Source organism: Barbus barbus (assembly GCF_936440315.1).
Source record: "Barbus barbus genome assembly, chromosome: 19".
NCBI lineage: Eukaryota > Metazoa > Chordata > Actinopteri > Cypriniformes > Cyprinidae > Barbus > Barbus barbus.
Window position 1 is genome coordinate 24,774,778 of NC_136747.1, and position 16,441 is coordinate 24,791,218.

Here is a 16,441-nt window from a genome sequence, read left to right on the forward strand (position 1 = left end):
GGTCCTCTCAGGTCTAGCAGCGCCAGTTTTAATCTTTCATATATAGCCTCGTCAGATTCATTGTTGTTTTGCTTGACTACGTCTCCAGATTTCATTTGAGGGGAGGTCACACACACTTCCTCATCTGAGGTGGCGGTGTCCTCCTCAAAAGGCCAACCTTGTTTGCTTTGTCTGTTCTGATGTATTTTAGTTTGTGGTAGGTTTGGTTTCTAGTTCATCCAATTTCCTCATCCCTTGATTGTTATCATCTTTGTGTTGTTTGTCTTATTATTCAGCTCTTTTGCATGTTGATCAAACTGTTCCTCATTTCTAAATAATTCTGGTGTGACACACACCAGCAAGATTGTGAAAGAGTCATGCAGGTAAAAGTAGCACCTTTAAGTAACAGTTCAGTCAAAATGGAAAATTACTAACTATCAAGTTGATGAACTTCTGTTTTCTCTGTTTATTCAATGACAACAGAACAATGAAGACTGAGGTTTTAAATATCAATGTCTTAGACAGCAAAACAAATGCTTATACACAACTCATTTGTCATCATGCAGATGCCTCGTGTACATTGCAGCTTCATCTTCAGAATTTAACAGAGAATTAAAGAACGTATATGGTTTAATAGTGCAATCCTATTATTGATCATGTGCAAGTAACACACCAAAATGAAAGGACTGGAGAAAAAACAATTATACGTATGTGCATTTAATATGTTGCCTTGAGTATATCACAGTTTTCATTTTAAAATGTTGCATTTACATTCCAAATCAAAAGTTAACATTAAATTAAATTAAAAATGTTGCTTGCTTGTGCATACAAACACACCCAACTGATTAATATTATTGCTATCTAAAAAAAATGTTTTTAAGTTTAAAACACACACACACACAAAAGCTTTCAGAGACAAAATTTATATAATATATGCATCATAACTACAAGTGAATATCAATAAATAATTGTGTTACTTAATGTCATTATCCTTTTCACCACCCCGTGTATAGATCAATCAGGCTCCTTTCGTGAAGTTCTAAGACGGTTTCACGCTCAATCCCACCACTGTGTTTACCAGTGCGTTTAAAAGACTTGGGTGTTTTTTCGAAATAGTGGTCCCAGGTGCCTTTACTGTTTGCACCAAAGCCAAACACATTGACCTAAGCAAAGTAAAACAAAGAAACAAACAAAAAACACATCAGCAAAAGTACATGACTTTAGTGCACAGCCCACAAACCCCAGAAAGTAACTGCTAAGAGCTTTACCTCATCACAAATGTGCATGGCGAATATTAGCACAAGAAAACCCGTAGATGGATAAGATCTTCGAGACTTAATGTGCAGCCAAGTGTTGTGCACATAATGCATGAAAGCCGGGTGCATAACCATCACCTGAAAGAATGAGAAGACAATTATAAGCCACTTTAGAAAATACAATGGGGTCTAAAAGAGTCTGAGAAAATCTGGGACTCAGAACCTGATAATAAACATAAGTTTTAGGATTCTGACACCTTTTAAACAAAGAAATGTTAAGATTTAAAATGAAACATTTCTGCACAAGTGTTTACAGCATCAAGTATTATGGTGATGCTAAAAGGTTCCCATTGAATGTATCGTACAATTATTTCATGCCTAGTCTGTGTATCATAACATTGGTCTCCATAGCTGTTAGGTCTCCTTGGTGGAGTTTGTAGAGACAAAGTGCATCTTCTTCTGCCCAGTTATGTCAATTCAAAGCTCTTTAAATGAACTCTTTTATTGAAAGGTTTATTGTTAAAAAACAAACTGAAGATACTGATCTTACTTTGTCCTTGTTGGCTTGTAGCTTGTCTATAACCTTAAACCGTGTTCTGTTGAGTAATACAACAAGAGAAAAAGGGTCAAAACAATTCAAGAAATCATTGACGATATAATATATCTACACGTCATTCAAAATATGATGTACGAAACCAATGTTCCAATCACACGTCACATCAAAATCAAAAGACAGACATCTTGCTTATTTATATATATATATAATTGGAGGAAAGGTTAAGGAATTACAGCTCTTTAATTACAATTAATTAAAATTATAATTAATTACAATTATTTATATCAGCTGCCAGTAGTAACTGTAGCAGAATTAATATTGTCATCAACTAATCTGTTCGTCCAGTGAACATTCGGTGTAATTTCATATCTCTTAGGAAGGATATTTTTGTGGCCACAGAAAATAACCTTCTTACAGTATTAATGCATTAGAATTTGCATATAGCTTGATCGTAATCAAAAAAGGGACATTATTCACAAAGCAGTGACAGAATCAGAAACTCATGTAATTTGTGCACAAGGATTTTATTAACTAAACGCTAACACATAACTAATCTAAACAAACATACAATCACGCGTACATACAAAGGGGAGCCAAGTGGATGAAAGGAATCATTAGAGAAACAGGGAATGAAGCTATGGAAAAGGAATCGGTTAACCTTTGAGTGAAACCATCAGTGCCATTCTACAACGGGGTATACAGCCTATACTAAACCTCTGTTTCATTTAGTTAAATGAACGATACTTGCATTGTGTTGGGTTAATTGGCTATAATGATGTGCAATTTCCTGATCAATCCTCTGCTAACCAAACAAGACGGTCAGACAAAATAGAAATTGATTTTCACGATCTTTTAGACCAGGGGTTTCAACGCTACCAGAGTAAGGCGGATAAGAAGAAACAGAAGGCGGATCGTCGCAAGCGGGCCAAAGACAGAACTGGAAAATCAAAAGATCTGTTTCAAACTAAGAGATTCTGAAGTTGATGAGAAAACAAGAGTCATTGAACAAAAGAATAATGAGATTGATGAGAAAGAGGATAATTTGTATGGGTTTTATGCTGAGTTACAAATGTTAACACATGATTTGGAAACAATGGAACTCCAAACTTTTATCATAGAAGTGTAAATGTCAAGATGCTATGTCATAAGTATGTGCTATATTTATAGGGCACAAATATGAATTGCTTTGAATTAATCAATGCTACGTGTTTATTATGCTTGCTTTGCAAAAGGACGGTTGCTAACAAGAGGATGCATTTTGCATTTGTAGGTTTGCATTTGCAGAATGGAACTTCTAGTTAAAAGCCGAGGCATAAGGTGTTGTTCACACCTTCTAGGCATACAAGGCGTGTGGTTTAGACACCTACGTCTACGAATGTGTATGTGATTTTTAATTTTTAATTAATAGTTTAAATGTAATTTTTCCATAGTTTAAAAATGGCGATAGGCATGCTTGCTGTCTAGAGATGTAGTAGTCGAACTGTTGAACTGTTAACCCTGCTATGAGAAGTATCTGGGTGAAAGGTCGCGTTCTCTGTCTACCCGAGAGGCTGGAACAGACACAGAATTGGTGATTCGTTAAACCTTTAAATCCAGTCTCTGAGTAATTAATTAAATAAATAGTTATCAGAGCCTGAATAAATCCTTATCTCGAGCTTCAAGTGGTCCGAACTTGACTGAACTAGCACAGACACCAGAAGGAGAGACTTGAAACTTCATTCAGCATCTATTCAACAGAAAGGTAATTATAGAATTGTCTATTGTGGATCTGTTCTGAGAAATATAGATGTGAATAGTAGGTTTTAATCCCCCATACCGGTATAGAAATATTACAATTGCTTTGGTTGAAGAATCAATGGAGATCTACACTTTCGGAGGGAAAGTTTACAACTCTTTGTCTTTGAGCATGGTAATTTGCATGTGTAACTGGATTGGGTGTTCATGAAAAACTACTAAAGATTCTTAGAACACTAATACGTTGCATAAGTATCAACATATACTATACACTCTCATTTAGATCATCAGAAGACACATTCAAAGAGACCAAACATTGTATAGGTGAGATTACAGGAACGAGTGGTTCTCTCATAAGCATGCATAAAACAGTATAAAATACAAGACAATGTCTAAGAACAGTAATAATATACACAATGACCTGAGGATATGTATGATGGGAAGGTTTAAAAAAGGTTTGTCTCTGAATGAATAGGGGAGAGTCCATTTCTATGGCATTGTGTGTCTTTCCAATGTGTAAATGAATTGAGAACTGCTCTGCCCACATTCCTTTGGGCAATAAAACCAGTGTTATTAGCATTGGTTGCAATGGAACCAGAGGCCCGTTCTGCCTTTTTGAGGTGTTAGCTGCATTTTGGGTGAAGGGTCCGTAGACCCTCATAGCTGGCTCTTTGGTTGGGTGAGGGGGTGTTAGAGATTATTTATTAAATATAACAAATAATTGGGTTTCTGGTTGGTCCAAACACTACAATATGTACCTCCCTCTTTTTTAAGGAACCATAAATAATTGGACAATTGACGCAAAAGCTTCTATCACAGACATATGTGGGCTATTACTTTGTTATTTCTACATCAATTAAGCAGGTAAAAGGTCTGGAGTTGATTCTAAGTGTGCCATTTGCATTTGGAAGCTGTTGCTGTGAACCCACATCATGTGGTCAAAGGATCTCTCCATACAAGTGAAACAGACTGTTGTTAGGCTTCAAAAACAAAACAAATCCATCAGATAGATAGCAGGAACATTATGAGTGGCCAAATCAACAGTTTGGTACATTCTGAGAAAAACAAAAAACTCACTAATGAGCTCAGCAACATAAAAAGACCTGGACATCCAAGGAGGACAACAGTGCTGGATGATTGGAGAATCCTCTCGATGGTAAAGAAAAACCTTTTCACAACATCCAGCCAAGAGAAGGATACTCTCTGGGAGGTAGACCTGTCACTGTCAAAGTCCACAATCAAGGAGGACTACATGAGAGCAAATACAGAGGGTTCACCACAAGGTGCAAACCAGGCCAGATTAGACTTTTCCAAAAAAACAGCCAGTTCACTTCTGGAAAAGCATTCTTTAGACAGCTGAAATTAAGATCAATCTGTACCAGAATGGCAGGAGGAAAACACAGCGCATGATCCAAAGCATACAACATCATCTGTGAAACATTGTGGAGCAGTGTGCTGACATGAGCATGCATGGCACAGGGTTACTGATGTTTAGTGATGACGTGACAGAAGACAGAAGCAGCCAGAAGAAGTCTGAAGTGTATATCTCTCTGCCCAGATTCAGTCAAATGGAGCAAAGTTGATTGGACGGCATTTCAAAGTACAAATCCATGATGACCCAAAGCATACAGCAAAAGCAACCCAGGAGTTTTTGGAAGGTGAAGTTTTTGAAGTGGAATATTCTGCAATGGCCGAGTCAATCTCCTGATCTCAAGCCGATTGTGCATGCATTTCATGCATGTTTGTTCAGTCCCTTGAATTAAAACTTAAAGTCTGCACATCAATTTCATCTTCATTGTTTTATTTTTAATTCTATTCTGGTGGCATACAGAGATAAAATTATGAAAATTACGCAAATATTTTTCATATATCCAAAATGTCCAAATATATACCTAACTCTGTTTGTGTTTGTGGGTGGGTTGGTGGGTGTGTGTATGTAACAATTATTTATTTATTAATCTGAAAAATTAAACGCAGCACTTTGTTGTTTAGATGCATTTATGGCATGATCAAAAAAAGAAATAAAGAGGAATTATTAAAACTCTTGATGTCAAATATGTGATGGGCTCTGATATGCAGTGTTATTCTGAGAAGTCAGCTATGTGGCAAACACGAATCATGGTCTTGGTTGAGATAACGTGTGACACTGCAGCAGTGAGTTAGATGTTATCACGTGTGAAATGCAGACTTCCACTGTCGTGCAAAGACTGACTATGGAAAAGACTATTAAAGAAATCAGAATCAGAAAGAGGTTTTATTGCCAAGTATGTTTGCGCATATACAAGGAATTTGTTTTAGTGTCATAAGCTTCCAGTTCACAGAAAAAACAATGACACATAGATAATAAAAATTAAATAAATTGCATGTACAGTTGTGCTATAGATGATATAATGGAATAGAATAAAAGGAGATGCAGGGATGTACTAGGATGGAAGTGGTAGCAAATAAATATAAGGTTATTGCACATTGTTATTGCATAATGGGGGGGGGGGGGGGGGGGGGGGTATTTAACTTTTCATAAATTGGATTGCCTGGGGAAGAAACTTGTGCCTGGCTGTCCTGGTAATTGGGGCTCTGTAGCACCGGCCAGATGGAAAAAGTTCAAAAACGGGATGACTTGGATGTGAGAAATCCAGAGTGATTTTCTGAGCCCTTTTCCTCAATCTGGATGTATACAGTTCTTGAAGGGTGGGCAGGGGCCACCGAAAATCTGTTCAGCAGTCCGAACCGTTCTCTGTAGTCTTTTGATCCCTGATTTTGTAGCTGAGCCAAACCAGACAGTTATTGAAGTGCACAACACAGACTCAATGACGGCTGAGTAGAACTGTTTCCGCAGCACCTGTGGCAGGTTAAATTTTCTCAGCTGGCGAAGGAAGTACAACCTTTGTTGGGCTTTTTTTACAATGCAGTTGATGTGAGTGTCCCAATTCAGGTCCTGAGAAATGATGGATCCCAGGAACTTGAATGTCTCCCCTGCAGTAACAGTGCTGTCTATGATGGTGAGTGGGGAGAGTGCAGGGGGGTTTCTCCTGAAGTCCACAATCATCTCCATTGTTTTGAGCGTGTTGAGCTCCAGGTTGTTGAGACTGCACAAGACAGCCAGCTCTTTAACCTCCTGTCTGATGGCAGACTCGTCACCGTCCTGGATGAGGCCGATGAGTGGGGTGTTTTCTGCAAACTTCAGGAGCTTGACAGAGGGGTCTTTAGAGGTGCAGCCGTTGGTGTACAGGGAGAAGAGCAGTGGGGACAGAACACATCCCTGAGGGGCACCATTGATGGTGGAGTGGCTGTTTGACATGAATTTCCCCAGACTCACTAGTTGCTGCCTATCGGTCAGAAAGCTGGTGAGTCACTGACAGATAGAGCTAGGGACAGAGAGCTGGGTTAGTTTGGTCTGGAGGAGTGTAGGGATGATGGTGTTGAAGTCCGAACTAAAGTCCATAAACAGGATCCTCACATAAGTCCCTGATTTGTCCAGGTGTTGAAAGATGTAATGCAGGCCCATGTTGACTGCATCATCCATGGACCTGTTTGCTCGGTAAGCAAACTGCAGGGGGTCCAGTAAGGGTCCAGTGATGTTCTTCAGATAAGTCAGAACTAATTTTTCAAATAACTTCATGACGACAGATATTAGAGCCACAGGTCTGCAGTCATTAATTCCTGTTATCTTGGGTTTCTTTGGGACGGGGATGATGGTGGAGCATTTGAAGCATGAGGGGACTTCGCAAAGCTCCAGTGATCTGTTGAAGATCTGTGTGAAGATGGGGGCCAGCTGGTCAGCACAGGTTTTCAGACAGGCTGGCGTTACACCATCCGGGCCTGGTGCCTTCCTTCTCTTGTTCTTTATGAAGACCTGGTGCACTTCTTCTTCACTGATCTGAAGTACAGGAGTGGGGGAGAGGGGGTTTGCTGGAGGTGTTAACGGTTATGTAGCGAGATGGTCAGGATGGGTGTGGGGGGTTTCAAATCTACAATAAAACTCATTCAGGTCTTCAGCAAGTTGTTGATTCACCTCAGTGCTTGGGGATGGTGTCCTGTACTTGATGATGAATTCAGGCCTTTCCACACTGAAGTGAAGCCATTGGAAGTGAACTGATCTTCCAGCTTTTTAGCGTAGGTCCTTTTAGTCACTCTAATCTCCTTATTAAGTGTGTTCCTGGCTTGATTGTACAAGACTCTGTCCCCATTTCTGTAGGTGTCCTCTTTGGCATGACGAAGGTGTCTGAGTTTTGTTGTAAACCATGGCTTATCATTGTTGAATGTTACATAAGTCCTGGTGGGAATGCATATATCCTCGCAGTAACTGATATATGAAGTTACAGTCTCTGTGACTTCCGAATAATCAAAAACTGGTAGGAGATTTTGTGGTGTGTTCTGCCAAATGTTCAGCGGTTCTTCTCTGGAATAACTGATCGTGTTTGAGAAACAAAAAACTGGAAAAACTAACAAAAACACTAAAGCAACTGGATAGCGAAGCACCATGGCTGCCTTGAGTGGCGCCATCTTGAGAAACTTGAGCAAAGCCATCTTGAGAAATATAACATCACCATAAGAGATATGAATATCAGATAAGGTTCTCACCAGGAAACACGGTCATATTGGTTCTTTCATAACTAGGAGCTGTGCAGGTAATCCTTTCAACTTAAATTGTGAATTATTCACAATTTACACATCATGGCTTAATGATGTGTAAACAGAAAAACATTGTAGCTAATTTAAGTATATATACACATCTGGAACCATTGTGAGGATGCATCCTGAACTCTGGAAAAAATGTTTAACTGTGATGAAAATGGTTTTAAAAATAAACTTCATTTTCTTTATTCAAAATATTTATAAATATATAATATAAAAATAACATTCTTTTCATTTTGTGGTCAAATGTGCCCTCGTTTTCATGATGTTCTCTCACCGTTTGATAGATCCATCAGTTAGAGCACTGGTGACCCACTGGATATCTAGTGTTTTGAAGGGCAACAGCACCAGGTGTGTGTCGTTGTCCAGATGGATGGCACTTTCTGGGTACATGATATGATGGGTCGTCCTGGATCCCACATCTTTCTCATAGCCTTGAACTGTTGCCTTATTCATCCTGTGGAAATCAGAATTGTAAAATGATAGTCTCTATCATAATTAGCTTCTTGATTATATAGAGTCTTGAAAATAAAAGTTTACCTGAACACAAAATCGTGGTTGTCTATAACAGGACCATAGTATGATCCTAAAAGGTTCCCAGAGTTCCCCACCACAGCACAGGTTCGACAGCGGGACGGGCCGGCATCTCTGTACTGTTCCTCTCCAGGAATGATAGAAAACAGCTCCTTAATCACTTGGGAGTAATTAGTTTTGCTCCTTGTAGATTGTAGAGACTGTGAATAGATTAAAAACAAATAAGTGACTTAGGAAAGTACACTTCAGCACGAAACCAGAATCAAATAAAAATCAACATGAACATTTTATATAAACTAACACTAATGACATTCAAGTAGCTAATTAGTTAAAAGATGCATATGTACTACCATTCAAAAGTTTGAGGTCAGTAAGATTTTGTCCAGAAAAAAATTAACTATACATTAAATAAATTAAATATGCATATGTATATTTCATATTTGAAATAAATACACATATTATTCTTCCTTGTTCTCCTTTTACAGTCAAGAATTTAAAGAACTGACTTCTATTCAACGTGTTATGAATGGAACTGGCCACACCTAAAATAATTTGATTAAAATGTACTGGACTGAAATTCAAAGAAATTCAAAACAACACAATGGACTTTATAAGAACTTGTTTTTTTGTGTGCGTGTCATTTAGCTCAATTTTGAAGATGTCAGGGTGCTTCCACAATGAATCAGCACACAAGAATGATTTCTGCTTAATCGCTTGACACTGAAGACTGAAGTAATGGCTCCATGAAATAAAAGGATGTCTTAGATATCATTTAAAAGCATTCTCAATTAAAGCTGCAGTCCGTAACTTTTTTTGGTTAAAAATTATCCAAAATCAATATTTGAGCAAGTACATAACCAGCCAGTGTTGAAAACTGTTGCCTTACTTTAGCCCGATTCACAACGGTTAGCTTGTAATAATGTTTTCTAATTTGAGTGGTACGGGTAGGTTTTCGCGGGAAATGCATTACGTCTGTAAACATAAAGAAGTTGTCCCGGCTAATAGGCTATAGCACGCAGGTTCCGTATCGTTTATAGCCTTTTCTCACAGCAGCTAGAATAATTAAATGTATAATTTTGATGGCAGATTGTAATCCAGAAAGGATTATATGTTTATGAACATGTGAATGAAATTAAATTATATTCCAGTTTTAAATGTGCTTCTGATTACAGATAGCCTGAGTTTACACAAGATTTGTATTTTAAAGAAAACCAGTTCGAAAGGAGCATAGTTTGCTTTTTGGGTTAAAAGAATTTCTTAATATGAAATTTGAACGGTATGACAACTGTAAAGAAATTGAAATCTACATGCTCATACACACTATACTTATAGTCACGCAATGCTAATGTGTTTAATAAGAGAATGAAGTATAACAATAATAATAATTTGCACGGTGTGATGTGATATGAGCTAACCGATCTTTAGATTAAATCACCAAAGCGATTTATTGTAATGCTTTTATCCTCAGTCGGTCAGATCAAACATGACTGACTTGTAACATACTTGTTCAGACGACAATATCCAGTGAAAATTCTTCATATATTCCAAGACGTACGCTAGAATATGTGATTGCGAAGTACAGTAAATATCCACACCGGTGCGGTGACTCACTGCCAGACATTCACCTCAAAACATTAGATTCATCTGCGCTGGAGCTGTGCCAGAGTACCACCCCATGCAAGCAAGATAATTCCGCAAGTAACTGCAATTCCAGGTTTTCAAGCATAGATGGCGACAAAGAGGCAAAATTTACGGACTGCAGCTTTAAATTCTGAATTGCTCTACAGACCAGCTTACTGTACACTGAAGTGGGCTGAAGTATCAAATGAGAAACACATTAAGTCAGTACCTGCCACCACTTAAGGATGTGGTGAGGGAGGATGCTGTTATTGAGAGAGAGCACTGGTGGGACATCTTTTCTGAAATGTTCAGTAAACCACTCGTCATCACTCGCAGCCAAACAGCGCTCCATACAAGCACAGGGTTCTTCATGAAAGAGCCGCTCCACCATGCTATTGTTCACCAAATCTTTAATAATTCCATAAGGAACTTTATGTATGGTCACAGTAAAGATGGTGGCGCTTAACAAAACCAAGATGACCTTTACATATTTACTCCGGTGCATTTTGAATGCTGAGGGGCTTCTACTCTCTGATGTTGGACCAGACTGAGGTCGAGGTGATTCCAGTTGATTCCTCTTGCAGCTTTCTGCACCTTATGAGATCAGCTGCAAGAACCTGAGCAATAAATGACAATAAAGACATTTCTTTATAGGAATGAAGGGTTAGAGGAAGAGTAATAGACTGACTTCTCATGTATGTTCTACATCAGCAGCACCACACGCATGCGTTGTTTACATGCAGGACAATCACACCAATGAATGGAGGTGGGTTTGTGACGACATGAGGGTCAGTAATTAATGACAGACTTTTAATTTTTGGGTGAACTATCCCTTTAAGTCTAGAAGGGATACAGCTGCAGCTACTGGGCACGTGCACATCAATAGGCTAATTTTTGTAACATTGTACATCAATAATTAGGGTATAAAACAGGGCTAAAGGCCCACCTTAAGAAAAAAATTGTTATTCACATTCAGAATCAATGTGCTACTGTGTGCGATCGCAAAGATCAGATAAATACACGCATGCATCTTGTAAAGGGAATGTTTTGGAAAGTGCTAATGCATGTTTTTGTGCCATCTAGTGGCTTAGATGAAAATAATATCAAAAGGCGCCTTTTACCCTGGGGCGCCATTAGCCCAGTTGTACCGTACTGTTTTTACATTATTGTAAGGGTAGGTTTAGGTTTGGGATAGATGTTGACGTTAATAAAACACAATCGTTTTTTATTAATTTCCGGTTGTAGCTGTATCTGTTTAGCCGCTTTAAGCAAATTTCAAGACTTGCCTAAATTAAAATAGGGTAGACTGAGTACAGTAGAGACACTTTCTGCTTTTTTCATCACTACACGAAATGAAGTGACATGATTTCACATGATATTTATTTTGCTTGTGTACTAAAATATCATAAATTGATAATAGCCATAAGTAGTTTATATTTTCCACAATTAGCTCATAAACATGAGGTGCATTTTTGTCTCAACTGTACCCAGGGGCGTTATGAACTCATTAATTTTGAGGGGGCACTAGTTGTGTGGGGGGGTCCTCATGTGACACACAGCAGCCACAACAGCATGCGTTTTATTTTATTTTTTTCCTTTTTATTCGAAACATTCCCAAATGCATTAACTATATCATGAAATATCTTGATTCTCACCTTTATAGATTATGTTAGTTGATCTAGTTTTGAATTAAGCAGCAAGACTCACTGAATTATCCAATCGCGCCGGTGTGACTGAATTAAATATAGAAAATATTGATCAGCTATTTTTTGTCTTTTGGAAGCTGCATTCAAAATCCACTTGGCTCAAAAATCTGAATGGGCACGACGCCTCTGACTGTACCCATATGGTTTACAGTTGAAACAGTACATGGTACAGTTGAGACACCCATTCTTAATGCTCAAAAGCATTTTATTTAATTCAGATTCAGTTAAACAAAACAGGAACAAATATTTAACACTACCAAAATATATGGCAAATGTAAACATAACAGTAAAAATAACAATATAGCCTACATACCCGTATGTTCTATAACCCTACCCCTAAAAAAAGACATGGAACAATGTCATGAAATATGTCTATTTTTAGAGCACAGGGTAACGTTTGCAATGACATTTAAGTTTAACAATCATAAAATAATAAGCTGGAAGGGACATGGAGAAATGAAAATTTCACCTTGGAAAAAAAACAACCTTTGCTGATATCTTGGAAAGACGCACACATTTCAAATTTCCTACGATCAAAGAGAACACTAATACAGACGTGTGGAGCAAAAATCACCGCCCGGGGTTCTTGTGTACGCAAGTTATTTAAGGTGTTTCAACTGTACACGTCTCAAATATACTCCGTCCACTTAAAAGTAATTTTAAAGCATTTCAGATTTGCCACATGTTTAAAACTAGATTTTTTTTTTTTTTTAATTATGTTCAACGGATGTTATAGGCTACTACTCCCCAAAAGCTTTACATTGTATCCCTATACTCTATTTCTAAAATAAATCATAAGGAACAAACATTGGCATCAGTTTACCTGTACAACACATTGGGTGAGTAAATGTTTGTTATAAAATCTATTCTGTCTTTTGAATAATCAGATTAGCGCCTTATTATTCGCTGTATTAAATCTGTCATCCGAGGCTGATTGTGAATTTCATTGATTTAACTAAATGAACACCTACTAAATAGGGTGATTAAACGCTACCCCTCATGTGACGTGATCTTTGATCATTTAATTATTCAGATAAAGCACATTAAACAAGACAACTACCAAAAAGAAAACATTTACTCACATTTAGTGTTCAGCTTTGAATTCAGCGACGTTGTTCTTGTCTGTGGACCTCTAATTGCTTGATCTGAGACAGGTAGCTGCAGCTTGGAGTAATGGGCGTGTCGAAAGGTAAGGGGCGTGTCGAAATGTAAGGGGCGTGTCGAAAGGTTTCTCATTGGTGAAAGGAGTTTCCTCCCGGCTACTGCGATGGCCAATCAGTAGTAACCATACTTATACGTCCTTTCCGTTTGCTAAAAAAACTCCTTTAGACTGAAAGAAGATGGCGGAGGTAATGCATGTATACCATATCATAATTTGTTGTTTTCTTTGCGTTAGATCTTTCAGCTTTGATAATTATTTAATTTTTATTGACAGACACATATTACAGTGAGACGAAGCAATGACTGCGTTTGCATTGAAGACTTCAGAGTCGCCAATTTATATCGATGTCCGTTTTGTGTAATCAGAGTTTTTAGACCATGTGAAATACACAAGATGCATAGTCATTTGCAAAGCCACAGACTTCGCGCGGTTCGTGATGAACGTAAGTATAAGTTCAGTTGTGATATGCATGCCTGTTACCTTACAGATAACTTAAGGTTATAGATAATAATGTGAACGGTGATGTTACATATCATAATTGGAAACTTATGTCAAACATGTTTTGCTTTATATATGAATTTTCCTATTTTAAATGTTGTTTTTTGTTTATTATTCTTATAGATTTGATCATCTTTGACCGCCACTTGGAATGCAGAAAAGCTTCCACTGCTTGCTTACTTTTTTCCATTTCTTGATTTGCTTGCAAACCTAATCCAGGAGATTCCAATGCAGCATTTCTCCAATAATTGTGGAGTCTTTGTGCTCATGGTGAGTTTGGACAGTAACATCAGTTTAATTTAGAAACCAAATAAAAAAAGGCCTAAACAAGTAGCCTTTGAATTTCAGTATGGCCTGTACATTTCTCTGGGGGTGGCTTTTGACTTTTCAGAGGTGCGTCTTCAGATCTTTGTTCAACACATTTGTTTTGCAAGCCAGTACAAAAACATAATTTTAAACATTGTAGTCATTTTTTTTTCAAGGCTAACATGTCAAGAATAAGGAAATGGTGGTGTGTACTGCTACTTGAAGACTCAGGATAAATTCTAATATAAATTTAAAGTAATGACATTTTAGCATTTTTTTCTCTCTCTTTCTCTCTCTTTCTCTCTCTTTCTCTCTCTTTCTCTCTCTTTCTCTCTCTTTCTCTCTCTTTCTCTCTCTTTCTCTCTCTCTGTCTCTGTCTGTCTCTCTCTCTCTCTCTCTCTCCCTCTCTCTCTCTCTCTCCCCTCTACAGATTGGAAAAGGCACAGGAAAGATGCTGAGGTTGAAGGCCCATGTGAAGTCAAAACTGGTATGTTAAACAGTTTGAAATATAACTTAAAAATATTTAATAAAAAAAAAATGGCCAGTGAAAATTAACTTTTTTTTTTTTTTTTTTTTTTTTTTTTTTTTTTTTTCAGCCATGGACCCAACAGGAGGCCTTGCTGATGTACTGTTGAATATTAATTCTTCTAAAAAAAAAAATGGGAGTAATGTAATATTTTAAAATAGTTTTTCCATATTTTTATTTCCAGCTACCACCAGAGGTGCTCAGTCACATTCTTCTTGATGTTGTTTATGAAGGAGGAGACAAAGCCTTTCACACTCTGTCACTAGTGTGCAAAAAGTTTAATGAAACAGTCCACCATCCAGGTTTTCTTAAAAAAGCTCACTTTGCCTGGCTGGACAGTATGTATAAGTAGTACTTTATGAAATGAACAAGTTAAGATAATATATTAAATTCATTTTTTGCATTAAAAATTTATTTTTTCTTTTATCTTGTAGGTATCGTTGACTGGAAGTCAGTCAATCTGGATGTGAGGGAGGAATATAGGGTGGAGTTTAAGCTCACCAGGTGTGATGCCTGTGGATTCCTCTACAAAAACACCACTGGATATTGCGTCAGTGGAAAGAAGGGGGTCTTCACTGCGTTCTATTCAGACAAAGAGTTTGATGGCTTCTGTTCTATGGACTGCTACTACAGTATGAATCAGTGAAGGAATGAGTTTTGACTTGGAACACAAGCCTTTGACAAATTCAATTGACGTTTCAAAACATTATTTGTAAAGATGACAACAAAAATGTTTTTTGGATGAAATGGTGTTCGTTTTGCTTAATTGATTAATGTCGCTTAAAAGGAGTTTATTAAACCGTTTTTACTTCATTTTATAATTATATGGTGAGTGTTTGATCAAACATGTATATGTATGCCTTTTATACAGCAAAAACATTTGCTGTACCATTATTATAAAAATAACATTTACTTTTAGTTTGTATGTACTTAAAATGAAAGTACAAAACTAGTATGACTTTAATAGTGTCAGGAGACATTTTTTTTTCTTTAAAATAATTAGTTTTTAATGATTTTATTATTTAGTTCATGTACAGACATTTCAAGTATAATGCAATAAAAAAAACAAGATGAATACATTGTAAATACAGCTCAAAATGTGTAAACCAGGGAATAACAATAACAACTGAAGTATAAAATGAACATAATACAAAAATAAAAGTTCATATCAAGACTGTTATAGATATTTTCAAAAACTTTTTGTTTTGTGATCTCATGTTTGAAATGGTTTCAAAGTATACTGTGAGATCAGTGTTATAAAAGGTCATATAGGAGGGTTTCTTTTGAGTTAATTTTGTCTTCTGAATATAAAACTTTGCCAAAATAATTTATGTAATTTTGTTTTTCAGAAAAATATGGGTTTTGGAAACAAAGTAAAATGTCATAAGGTTCTAAATTAAGGCACATTTGTTTGTCATATCTATTTTAAAGTCAGTCCAAAAAGAAATCGAAAAAGGGCAAAACAAAAATAAATGTTCAATATCTTCAAATGTTGTGTTACAAAAAGTGCATTTGTCACAAACAGTATGAATGTTTTTTAATGATTGATCCTAAAAAAGTCGCGGTGGTGATGACGTCATGTAATCCGCGCCATACAGAAGGATTCTAAAGTAACGTACGTCAATGTATTCTCAATATAATTATTGCTATTTTTACAGTGAAAGAAATGTATTTGGTCTTGTATAATTATTTGTTGGCCAATAGTGATTAAGTTTATGGCCTGCTTTTGCGCGGATCATCCAATTGTAAAGACCTTACTGCAACGGCACACCCCATTCCTTTCCGACCTTACGACACGCCCATTGCTCCAGCCTGCAGTTATCTCTAATTGCTTGATCGTAAATAATAGGAGGGCGTAGGGTGTGCAACTGGTTAGAGCAGATTAAATTGGTCATACAAATAACTCGCTTCTCTTTAAAAGTATTGACA

General features: G+C 37.1%; 2 protein-coding genes across 7 annotated transcripts; one reads left to right on the top strand and one right to left on the bottom strand.

Annotated features, from left to right (window-relative positions):
- Nucleotides 1-419: 419 nt before the first annotated feature.
- LOC306884956 (CMP-N-acetylneuraminate-beta-galactosamide-alpha-2,3-sialyltransferase 2-like) lies at nt 420-13,176 on the bottom strand. 2 transcript variants are annotated; one of them, XM_079441227.1, is made up of 8 exons: nt 13,103-13,166; nt 10,796-10,931; nt 10,544-10,706; nt 8,701-8,894; nt 8,438-8,617; nt 1,786-1,831; nt 1,248-1,373; nt 420-1,142 (listed from the first exon to the last, which is right to left on the bottom strand). In XM_079441227.1, the coding sequence occupies exons 3-8, from the start codon at nt 10,703-10,705 to the stop codon at nt 975-977; spliced, it is 876 nt and encodes a 291-aa protein (XP_079297353.1). In that variant the 5' UTR covers nt 10,706; nt 10,796-10,931; nt 13,103-13,166; the 3' UTR covers nt 420-974. The 2 variants fall into 2 exon arrangements, with proteins under 2 accessions (XP_079297353.1, XP_079297352.1); XM_079441226.1 differs by having other exon boundaries at nt 10,544-10,931; nt 13,103-13,176.
- Nucleotides 13,177-13,297: 121 nt separating this feature from the next.
- LOC306884995 (uncharacterized protein) lies at nt 13,298-16,000 on the top strand. Of its 5 annotated transcripts, none has more exons than XM_079441296.1 (7): nt 13,343-13,369; nt 13,456-13,624; nt 13,804-13,950; nt 14,417-14,473; nt 14,583-14,611; nt 14,697-14,850; nt 14,947-15,999. In XM_079441296.1, the coding sequence occupies exons 5-7, from the start codon at nt 14,585-14,587 to the stop codon at nt 15,156-15,158; spliced, it is 393 nt and encodes a 130-aa protein (XP_079297422.1). In that variant the 5' UTR covers nt 13,343-13,369; nt 13,456-13,624; nt 13,804-13,950; nt 14,417-14,473; nt 14,583-14,584; the 3' UTR covers nt 15,159-15,999. The 5 variants fall into 5 exon arrangements, 4 of the variants coding, with proteins under 4 accessions (XP_079297420.1, XP_079297422.1, XP_079297423.1 ...); XM_079441297.1 differs by having other exon boundaries at nt 13,348-13,369; nt 13,548-13,624; XM_079441294.1 differs by lacking the exon at nt 14,583-14,611 and having other exon boundaries at nt 13,298-13,369; nt 14,947-16,000.
- The last annotated feature ends 441 nt before the right edge of the window (nt 16,001-16,441 follow it).